Source organism: Protopterus annectens, chromosome 6.part1 (assembly GCF_019279795.1).
Source record: "Protopterus annectens isolate FY-2018-M chromosome 6.part1, PAN1.0, whole genome shotgun sequence".
NCBI classification, from domain to species: Eukaryota; Metazoa; Chordata; order Ceratodontiformes; family Protopteridae; genus Protopterus; species Protopterus annectens.
The window spans coordinates 113,626,848-113,638,578 of record NC_056738.1 but is presented as its reverse complement, the minus strand read 5'-3'; the positions used below and the strand labels follow the sequence as shown (position 1 = coordinate 113,638,578).

Genomic DNA, 11,731 nt, shown 5'->3' with positions numbered 1-11,731 from the left:
TTAAGCTGTGGAGGTTACTCTTCCTCTGTTGAGTAAGTTCCCTCTTTTTCTTATATATCAGTTTCTTTCTTTTGTTATATAACTTATTTATACTTACAGTCCACCAAGTGCCTTGATTTTTCCTGGTTTTAGTCCTGTCAGGTACAGCTGAGACACTACATTTGTATAACTGGCTATATAGGGCATTTATGTACTTTTCTACATAACAGTCATTGTTGACTGTGTTAACAGGGGCTTTGACACTTTTTATACCATCGCTTTGTAGGCTATAGTTTGCTTTGGAGAAATTTTCCTTTTTATTTTGCTCCTGTGGGTGTGTCAGGTCTGACCATAATTCAAAAAAGACTGATTTATGGTCTGACCTTACCATGGAGGGCAATACACAGGGAGTGGTGCAGTGACCTCTCCCTATGTCTGTGAGCATAAGATCTCGGACATTTGAGACTGTGTGGGGGTGCAGGCCAACTGTTCCAGGACATTTGAATTAACAAATCCAGGAACATCATAGTGATCATGTTTGTGCTCATGTAAGTCACCCAATCAATGGAAGGATAGTTGAAGTCTCCCATGACCAAGGTGTTTGGTATGTATACTGAATGACTCTAGCAAGTCCAGGTAGGTGGTGTGCTTCTCCTGATTCATGGTGGGGGACCTGTAGCTGGTGATGATGTGGTAGGGTATTTTGCCAATAGCTATATGGACCTGGAATACCTCAAGACAGTCGTATTGTTTTACCAGTCTCAAGGTCTATTTGGATTTATTGAATATGGATACACCTCCCTCTTTGGAGCTTTCATGCTTGTTTTGAGATCTGAATGCGTAAACGTCATTGCAGTCTTGTACGGCTTGGCTGCTGTCTGTAGCCTTGAGCCAAGTCTCAGTGACTGCACAGACATTAGCATCTTCCAAGGTGAGGAGTACTTCCAGGGAGTGCAGTTTACTGTTTATGCTGATAGCTTTAAGAAGCATGCCCTTGAGTTTGTGTCTAGTGGATTTCTTTACATTGGAAGTTTTTTTTGTGTTGACATTGCCTAAAAAAGTCACTATGGGGAGGCAAGCATCTTTTCCAGTACTGGAAAGCCTGGAAGAGACAGGTGAAGGCCATCTCTGGCAAAGCAGTGTGGTCTGTCAGACATGTCTTCCCAGGCTGTCAGATACTGGATCCCCCTGGAGTGACACCAGAAGCTAAGCCAATTATTTTTTTGTCTGTATTGTGGCATCATTCTAGGTAAATGTTTCTTAGGGCTAGGGACATACCTACATGGGACACATAATCTGAGAGTTCAGTCATGTTTTTCTTCATATAGTCCAGAGAGGTACATCTCAAGTCATTCACTCCAACATGTACTATGACATAACGGTAATTGTTGCTGAGTGAGTTGAGTGCATACGTGATTTGACAGCTTCTGGCACATGACACTTTCTCCTTGTCTAACCTGGTGAGGAGAACATCTATGCGTCTCATTATTGAGTTGCTTATGACTAGGACATTAGGTTTTAAGGTGTTTTGCGTTAGGGGCTTAATTGTTGAGACACTAATATGTATGTTGTTATATATAGTGGTGGATTCTGTTCGTGTACCAGTATGTGTAGGTTGTTTGCACTTGGGAGGTCTCTGGTCTTTCTGTAGGCTCTTAGCAAGTAACTCCACTTATGTGGGTTTATGTGTCTTGATCTTAACTTGTGTGAGTTTAGAGGTGTGTGTGCTGACAACCTTTTTGATGTCTTGTTTATTGTTATGTGAGAAGACTGATTCTAGTTTCATGGTATTACCTCTCTCATATACTGTATTTGTTTGCTTTAGGAGTAAGTGATTGTCAGTATACAAGAGGCAATTGTTACATTGCCTCAGGATGCCCGTGTCAGTCAGGTTGGCTAGAGAAATGTTGGGAAACTGACTGTCCATAGTAGCAGGTAATTCTTAAGTACTAATTTGTGAGAGGGCAAATTAGATCAGCTATTGCTCAGGGATTAACAAGGGAACTTATTCTACAGAAGATCAGGGATTAAAAGTGGGGGCAATTCTGCTCAGTGCTCAGCTGAGTTGCCTGCAGAGCAGCATGGAACCTGGAAGGGTTTCAATGACTGGTATCTAAGGGAAAACTAGTTTCTAAGCGTTTGCGTTTAAACAAGACACTGCTAACCTCTGTTGCACAGTGTGCAGCTACTAGCAAACACGAGGCATATATATAGGTGAGATTAAATAGTTTTAAACTAGTCTGCCAATAGGAAATCACACAATGATCTGTCTTCCAGCAAACCCCATCTCAGACAAGGGTATATCCACACTCTTCTGCCACAAAGGTGCAGGGGAGCCCTTCTTAATGTAAAATGGCTGGATTTGAGTTCAAGTATATGAAAACAGACTAGATTCAGCAAGTCTAGATCTAGTCTATGCTACACAATATTTCAGTGCAAAGCAAGAGAGGGTAATAAGCAGCCACAAACATTAAAACAGTCAAAAAGGCACAACTCAATGCAGTAAAACAGTAAAATACAGATGTAAAAGTACAGTCCAAACTCAAAATAAACTTAATTTCTTGTTCTTAGCTTTGGATGGATTGAATTCAAGCAGAAACACTCTGGACCTCTGGCATGTAATATTAAATGAATTAGCAGTCTGATGAAGTCTTGAAGGAAAGTATATTTGCATGGTAAAACTGCTTACTATACTGTTTATTGTCTGTGTATTAAATTTGTGTTTTTGTTTTAAGAGTGATCTTTTTTTATTTTATGCTCTAAAATGTAATAGCATGTAAGCTGCATGCTGATGAGCAACAGTACTTACCTGTTATAGTATAGCTCTGAAATACTTGTCAGAGTTCAATTTGCTTACAATTAATTAGCATTTCATAGTATTACCAGCAAAGGAAAACATTTGTATGCCTGTGAGCAGGTACATTATTATTTATAATTTGTTGACATAATGCTCCCCATCAGTGAAACAATGGGGTCATGTTTGATTTGGGAAATAGATTAACAAAACTTAATTTTTGGTGATGGAACTTTACCATTACTAAAAAGGCACCATTTTATGCTACATTGTGTATGTGCATACACACACACACACACACACACCCTATGATCTACGATAGAAGTAGAAGATAAAGACACCCTACAAGAAGTAAGAACAGTACCAATAAAAATGAAGCTGGGGAGAGCAGCATATTCAGATGAAGTCATGGAAAATATGATCAAAATGTTGGCTGAGTATGGGGAGCAATGGCTTCTGAAAATACTCATAGTAGTATAGAGAGAAAGTTATATCCCAGATGACAGGAGAATAAACATTCTAGTACCTGTGTAGAAGAACAAAGGAGACATTTACAGCTGTGGGCAGTATAAAGACGACAGGCAAGCTGCATCAAAGTGCTGAAGAAGGTGATTGATAAACGAATTCACACAGTACTAGAAAGTAAGATAAGCAGTTGAGATTCAAGTTAGGATGCAGCATGCCCATTGATTGCACTGAGTTAGATAATACAGAAGAATCTGGAGATGAGGAAAGAGTTCATTAGTCATTTCTAGACTGGAAGAAAGCATATGTGAAGGCCACAAGAAAGAAGATTTTAATAGTCTTATGATGGTTTAAAGTCCAGGAATTAATGCAGGCTATGTTCAAGGACCCAATGGCCAGAATTTAATGAGCAATCAATAACTCATCTTTGCATATAGAAAATATAATCTGATGCATTAAACAATGATGCTACCAATGATCAACCCTCGATCTGTATGTTCTTACTGTGTCACTCTGAGCAAGCCACATAATCACCCTTAGGTTACCACTGAAAATAAACTTGTGTCCACTGGGTTTACCCAGATAATGAAGAAATAAAATAAAAAAAAGTAGCTAAATAAATAAACCTGCCACTACAAATCCCCTCTAAGTAAAAGAAAGTCCTAGTCCTCTTGTGACAATATGTCCCATAACCATTTATGAACCTTCTTATGTTTCTTATGTAATAGTGAGGCCAATGAAACAGGCTATGGTCATGTATATAATAACTAGAGTGAGAAAAGTCCCACATACTTGGTGGCAGTGAATAAGAAGTGGGTCAAAAAGTATAAAGACATGAAGCTTAAGGAGAGGGAGATTAGAAGTTAAATACACAGAACTAATAAATGACACTGTAAAAGGAGTAGGGGGAGCAAAAGTGACTGAATTGGTTGTGGAGATCAATAAAGTTTTCACATCTTATTTTGTTATGTGACCAAGAAGAGTAGCTATGGCTGTCAGTTAAAGCCTGACTAAGAACAGTGACACTCTAATAGAATCTAGGAGCCATGCAAATAGGACGAATGACTACTCTGCATTTGCCCATTTTTTTATAATGGAGGAATGGTTAGTCGCCCCTAACATGGACGTCAGTTGTGAACAAAGGGGACTATTTCATGATATTTTGAGGGGGGTGAAAGCTGATAAGGCACCAGAAACAGATATTTCATACACCAGGCAGGCAACAGTAACACTATTAGAGGTACTAGATGAAGCCCTATTAAATTCACTACCTTGAGAAGTGATGATTTGGTACATAGTAGCTATAATAGGACTAAAAAACTACTGCAAGAGACTCTTGTCATCCTTAGGAACGATTACAGGCAGGCTGACTAAGGAAATGTTGTTTATCTTCCTGAAAGTAGACTCCAGGATAACAATCAACATGATATATTTAGTGCAGCTCATATCAGTGTGATACATTTTTCCAATAAAATCAACTGGAGATAGATGACAGCAAATCAATAGACATCATGTAGCTAGACTTTTCCAACTGATTTAGTATCATCGCTTCATGAGAAATCGAAGAAAGCAAAATCCCTGTGTAGGTGTAGGACAAAAGCCTGAAGAAAAAAATGTGTTGTAGAGAAAATATAAAATGAGGTGATGCTCACAAATGAGTTATAACAATGTTTGCTAGAAGGTGATGTTCCCATGGGCCTGAAGAAAAGCTAGGATTGTTCAGAATTTAATTTCAGGCATTGTACTCTGGAATGGATTTAATATGAGTCTTTGCCTAGATCACACAACTATAGGATCAGTCATAAAGGATATAATAAAGGCAGAAGAGCAGAGATCGCCCCATGTTAATGGTGAGTTTGTGAGTTAAGTGAAATGTTACATTTACTATTAGGAAACATCAGCTACTATACTTTTAGACAGTCAAACAAATGAGAACCTACTGAAGACTGCACACGAAACTGACCACTGACCATTTTACAAGTGGATAAGGATTTGAGGTAATTATAAGTAGATAAGTAGAAACATGAGCCATACTGCACATTTTAGGAAGTCAGTGGACAGAGCTAAATTAATGTTGTGATGCCCAAGGACTGCATCAAGGAGCTATGAAGTAATTCAAAGAATGAAAAAGTAAATCTTTTTTATTAGTCCCCACTGAGGCAATCTGAGCATAACATATATAGAATTTAGGAATAATTTAGAGTATTATGATCAAGTCACCAGTCTTAACTGGCTTATTATTTATTCAAGATATGGATGCCAAGAATCTTGGCATCCATGTCAAGAACACATAATAAAGGCCTATGATCAGAGATCCAGTAATAATTCTTTGTAGTACATGGAGCTTTATCTGTTCCTCCATGTACTACAAGTTACAGGAAAAAAAAATACTTAGTGTTTTATCAGCTTTCAAAGCCCTAAAGCAGTTAATGAGTGCTGTCAGAAAGACAGTGTAAGAGATTCTCTTATGTTAGAAATGTCAGGAACACATTACCAGGTCAGACATCAGGCAGAAACAAATCTTTTTATTTTTCCACTGTAGCTTGCTGGTCAGTACTAGCAGATTTAACTGCCTAGTGCAATACCCAATCTTAACAAGTGAAGCAGATGGCACTTAACATTTGTTAAGATCAGGTCTTACACTACAGAAGCACTTAACTGATTTGTCTTTTTCCAGATATCAGAGCATAATCACCATACTCCACGCACACCAATATTATTGGACAGGATTCAGCAAGATGATGTGAAAGACAGAGGTGAGAAAGGATATCTGGACTGATTGAGAAATGTGGGCCTCAAGTATATGTAAAAGAGATCGGACACTAGGACATAATGATTTTCAAGAAGTGAGGAAGAAGGACAAATGGGGAAAACTGATGAAAAGTGACTGGGAAGTGAAACTAGGATGGAAGAAATGCAGACTGAGGGAAGAATTCTAGACAGAGATTATGAGAAGGCACTTCTTCACAGTATAGTACTAGAAGATGGCATGCACTTCTGCAGGAGGCATTACTTTTCAGAGTACAACAGGATTCAAGAATGTATAAAATAAACTTAGGAACTGGGGTAAGAAAGGGCAGGTGTAGGAAGGAAATGTCTTAGTGAGACAATAGAAGTGAAGATCAGCTGCAAATAAACAGCTGTGACTCCATGTAGATTTTAGAATATCTTGTTCCTGGTGGTAGATTGTTGCATGACAGCTGAATTAAAGAATGAATGCTGCCAGTGTGAGATCCAGTTTCTACTAGCTAGAGGCTGGGGAGTAGAATAGCTGACTTTGTAATTCTAGTTCTCAGCACTGGAAGTGAAGGCAACATTAGCTGGTATAGCTCATCATTTTTGTAGAATATTAATGTCATGCATGTGTGTGTTTGCATCTATGAATGCCTCATTAAATAATGAATGTTCATAAAAGTGAACATTTAAATAATGATCACTTTACAGTTAATCTAAAATGATCAAAACTATAAATAAGTAAAACTATTTGTTTTTGCAAGGGGGGAAGACCGCTGCAACCCCCACACCCCCTGCTAATTACACATACTAAGTCTGAGATTGCACAGCAATAGGGTAAGGGCAAATTCCCTTACCCCACTGCAACCTGATCTCATGCAAAAGGCTGCTGACAAAAATTACATGCAAAAGAATGTTCAGCTCATATGAACATTCACTTTTTTACAACAGAAAAAAGCATTTGCTCACCTGAGTATTTGCTCTTTCAAACTTTACCCTTGTGTGTGTGTGTGTGTGTGTGTTTATATATATATATATATATATATATATATATATATATATATATATGTACACATATGTACAGGTACAGAAAGTTTCCAGTTTAGGAAACTATATCTAGGCCTCCTCTAAATTATATTAAAGGTCATTCCAATCTATTGTGCACTACAAACCAATGAAAAAATAAAAGTAATTAGTTCTGGGTACAGAGTTTCACACTTAACTGATCTTAGGTGTTGAGTATGGAAACTGCATTGCCAAAGTGAGCAAATTGATTTAATCTCAGTGTTAATGGTAAATGGCTAAACTGCATTAATGGGCTACATCCTTATTGCTCTAACATCCCAAACTGTAGCTTCCAGGAAGAATTTGTCAGTTAGGATTCACAGCTCAATGTCTTACAATGGTTCCTAAAAGTTATGTTATAAAAATACTGTCACTTCACATGTGCAGAGAGAGACTTTAGGAAAACTCAGTTTCTGTCAAATACTAATATACCACCACATAAAATTGAATCAGGATACTGTAATCTCCAAACAGATGAAAATTATGTAGAATGCTGAGGGAAGGCGACAGTGCCTTTTTCTTCACTATACACTTAGCTTGCGTATAAGGTTAGTATTTTCACTTTGTGTTGGCATACTACTTGAAAACGCTGACCAATACTCATGCACTGCTGCAGATTCTATTTTATCCCATAGCCACAGCTTCTTCTTCTGATTTCAATTCATTTAATTTGCAAACAGTGTGGCAGAATCCCCCCTTTAGACTTTTCCTAGCAAAGCAGAAGTAAAGCAGTCCACCGAGTGAGACAAAACATACTGATATAATAATAAGAATGCCAAAATGTTCAGTTCTTGGTGCAGCTATTACCATAAGAAACCGTAAAAGATTCATGACTGCATTCATAGACCTCTGGACTCCATTTACCACTCCTCTCTCTGATTCATGGACCATTTCTTGCAACAGCTGAGTTACAGTCAGATCAAATCCCCACAAACCTGTTAAGAATGAAAAAAAAAGATGAAACTGCAATCTAAAATATCAATAAATATACGATTAATAATATAATTTAAAGCAATCTTAATTTTGGATTGAAAACATAAGTTAAAAAGGATCCCCTACACTACACCAACAGACTACAAACCCGACAGCCAAAACGCCGACACCAAAACACCGACACCACACAAAACCGGCAGTCCACATTACCGAACACAATAACACCGACTCACAACACACACACAACACAAGCACACCAAAAACCTTACAAACCTACACTAAACCTTACATACACAACTATCTATGCACTAACCTTAACGCAAACCCTAACCCTAAGGTCTGTCACTATCGCACTCTTACCTTACCCGCACCCTAACCCTAAAGTCCATCACTATCGCATACTTACCTTACCCGCACCCTAACCCTAAAGTCCGTCACTAATGCACACTTATCTTACCCGGACCCTAACATCCATCACTATCGCATACTTACACAGTTGTGCTCGTTTCACATGTCAGTGTTTTCAGCGTCAGGATTTCGAACTGTCAGTTATTTCTGTTGCCGGTCTTTCGTTGTCGGTGTTCTCGTCGTCGGTGTTTCGAACTGTCGGTGTTCTCAGATAGACTCGTTAAAATGCAGTTAAATGTGCTTGTAGCCTTATCTTGTGGAAGGTTAATGCTGTTGTAGAGCAGTAAAATCCTACTGGAGGGTCTGCTGAAGAAGACAAGGATAAAGTTACCACAGTGACTCTCCTTCTCTGGGAGGAGGTTGGAGTTTGAAGTTTTGTGCAGCAAAAGTACTAAGTTTTGGGGACTATAGGTTTGGGAGGCAGTAAAATTAGAAAATAGGTTGAGTGCCTTGTTCTGATCACCATGGTCTCAGCTACCAATTTGCCTTTTAGCTCAGTAGTTATTCTGTACCTAACTGAAGTATACTGATTACACTGAGACAGCAGAGGGCACACTCTGAAAACCTGGAAGGCCAGATTCCATGAGGGGAATATTCTGCCCTCTGAATCATACTCGTGGGTTAACTATAGTACATGCCTCTAGTGTCTAGTGGAGAGGCATATCCTGGGTCAGGATGATTGGAGAGAACCAGCATTGTGTGGTAGTTCATTGGGTTTTGGGTGCTGCAAAGGGAAGTCTGCTGAGGTGGCATAAAGTATTGTAAGCTGACAAAATGATATAACACTGCTGCAACTTTCCTTCAGATCTGTAGTATGAAAAACTCTCCACCTCACAGAAGCAGCAGGCAATGTTTTGGTATCACTCAACTATGCAAAGAATTGCATTGTGGTGCAATACATTTTCTGGATCATTTTAACCGGGCTTCATTCTTTGTGGAGTTTGTGTGTTCTTCCCTTTTTTTCAGAGTCTCCAGTTTCTTCCAGCATTGAAATTCTTGCTGATATATAATATGGAGAAAGTAAACTGGCTCAAAGTGTCAGTAAGGGTATATTAGTGTGCATCCTCTATAAAGAACTAGCCTCCTAACCGGGTCTATTCTTGCCTTGTAGCCATTGCTTATGTTGTATGCATTGTACACCTGGGTCAGTGGCAGCCATGTACAATTTAACGCTAAAAATATGACTGATAATGTATTTGGTACTTGCATCCCTTGCTTTGCATGCACATTGAATGATGCTATTCTGACTAGTACATCACAACCTAGAAACTGGCATAGTCTGACCAGGCAGTGACCCTTTTCAGTGGAGCCTTAGGAGAAAAGCTCCAAAAAATAAGAACAGAACACACTGAAATATGTAAACAACTGAAGTACTCATTAGTATATAGGTATTTTTTTACTAAGTAATTCAACAGTTAGCAGTATAGAAACATATACATGAGGTCATTGCTATAACATTAAACAAGTATTAAAAGAGTTGAACATAGGCAGAGGTGATTCATTCAAGTTAAAATAACAGTTGACAACAGAGGAGTATAAAAAGTTAAAGGTCACCATCTTAGCTTGACTTAGCTCTGATATATATAGTGATGACTGTACTAGTAAGAGTAGCAGTAGTACTAATCCAATGGATTAATTCTTGATTATTAGTTGCTGAGTAATATGTCACACTTGCAATAAACATGTTCAGATGGTCATAGTCTGAGGCAAAGGAAGCATTACATTAAAAGGGACAGCAAACTATGAAAGCTACAGAATTAAAGAGAAAAATACATTGTACTACAATATGATATATCATAGAAAGTATACACAAAGCAACAGAAATTATATCAGTAATATCAACATCCACTTACACTAAGAATGTACATTGATTATCTTATGCAGCCATGGGCACATTTTTATATGTGTGTTAGAAAAAACAATACTCATTAGATAAATGCACACTGTACAAAACTGTTTTACAATATATCATGCAATTTACATCACAAAATGTTTTATACAACCATTAATAAGAACAAAAATTAAAAATTACTGGGGTACATTCTGTGTGGAGTCTGCTTGTCCTCCCTCTGTTCGTGTGGGTTTCAGCTGCTCTGGTTTCTTCCCACATTCTGAAGACGTGCACTAGGTAGACTGGACATTGTAAATTAGCCATAGGTGTAAGCGTACATGTGTATATATGGCATGGAAGAACAAATGTGGCAGAGCTAGCTATCTACTGGTGTAAACACTGGCTCTAGATGATTGTAACTGTTGAACTGACACCCAGACATCATGTGCAAAAATGGGAAAAACAGGTTGTGGATGGATGGGATTAGATATAAATTTACAAAGAGGTTTAGAAAGCTGCAGTTGATTTCCAATCAAAGAGAATCATAACACTCAACCTCTTAGTGCAATAAATCTGGACAAAGCCAAAAATAATTTGGGGTTAGGGCAGGGATAGCCTTTGATCAACTGGTGCCCCAAGCAAAAGGTCTCCACAGTGCCTCCCAACACCACACGGCGCCCCCATCCTGGTCTACCTACACCATCCAGATTACTGGAAAAGCACCCCTGCTAGAGTGGCACCCTAGGTGGCTGCCTAGTTGGCCTATGCCTAAGGTCAGCTATGGGTGGGGGGGAGAAAATTAGGGACAGATTAACAAATTTTCATTATTGCTCTTATAAACTTAGCTACTGGAATACTAGATTTTACATTAGCATTATTTTCTAGAGGATATGAAGTTTGAAACTCAAATATCTGTCATTTAATGACTGAATTTCTCACTGATTTGCCAGAAAACCACAAATTTTATCAGGAACAGACCAAGAAACTGAGGCAAATATTTGGATATTCTGTGAAAATCTGGAGAGTTGAGAGGTATAAGTATTTCTGACATTACTGTTTTATTCTTAATATTAAACACAGCTATTATTAGTTACTACTTTAAGTATTGGTGTAACAACTTATTTTTGTAGTCTAGAGGTATCTGTAAGGTTGGTGAGATTAATTCACATTCCAAGGTTATGATTTCAAAGAACTATGGAGTACAGAAGAAAAAAAAAAACAAATCTTACTTTATAGGTAAGCATCATTCAAAAATCTCACTACAATTTAAACATATCACCCGTTACAAATTATATTCAAACATTCTCACCCCTGTGGTATGCACTCCCTATTATACACAGAAATTCCTCTCCAAATATTCAGTTTGTTCAACCATCACAAACAGCCTCTGTTGTTTTATGGAGCTTTCTCCAGGAATGAACACCACTGTACCTCCCTAGAAAAAGCCAACTGGCTGCCTTTGACCACTCACTCAGCCCTTCTGCAATTCACATTTACCTACAAACTCTTCTGTAAAAATCACT

The 11,731-nt window shown here is 38.2% G+C and overlaps 1 protein-coding gene across 1 annotated transcript in view; it reads right to left on the bottom strand.

Annotated features, from left to right (window-relative positions):
* Positions 1 to 7,660: 7,660 nt before the first annotated feature.
* The window catches only part of LOC122805260 (solute carrier family 40 member 1-like), a 454,127-nt gene continuing 450,056 nt past the window's right edge, over positions 7,661 to 11,731 (bottom strand). The window contains exon 9 of the mRNA XM_044075348.1: positions 7,661 to 7,971. Coding sequence (XP_043931283.1) covers positions 7,661 to 7,971 — 311 coding nt within the window. The remainder of the gene's footprint in view (positions 7,972 to 11,731) is intronic.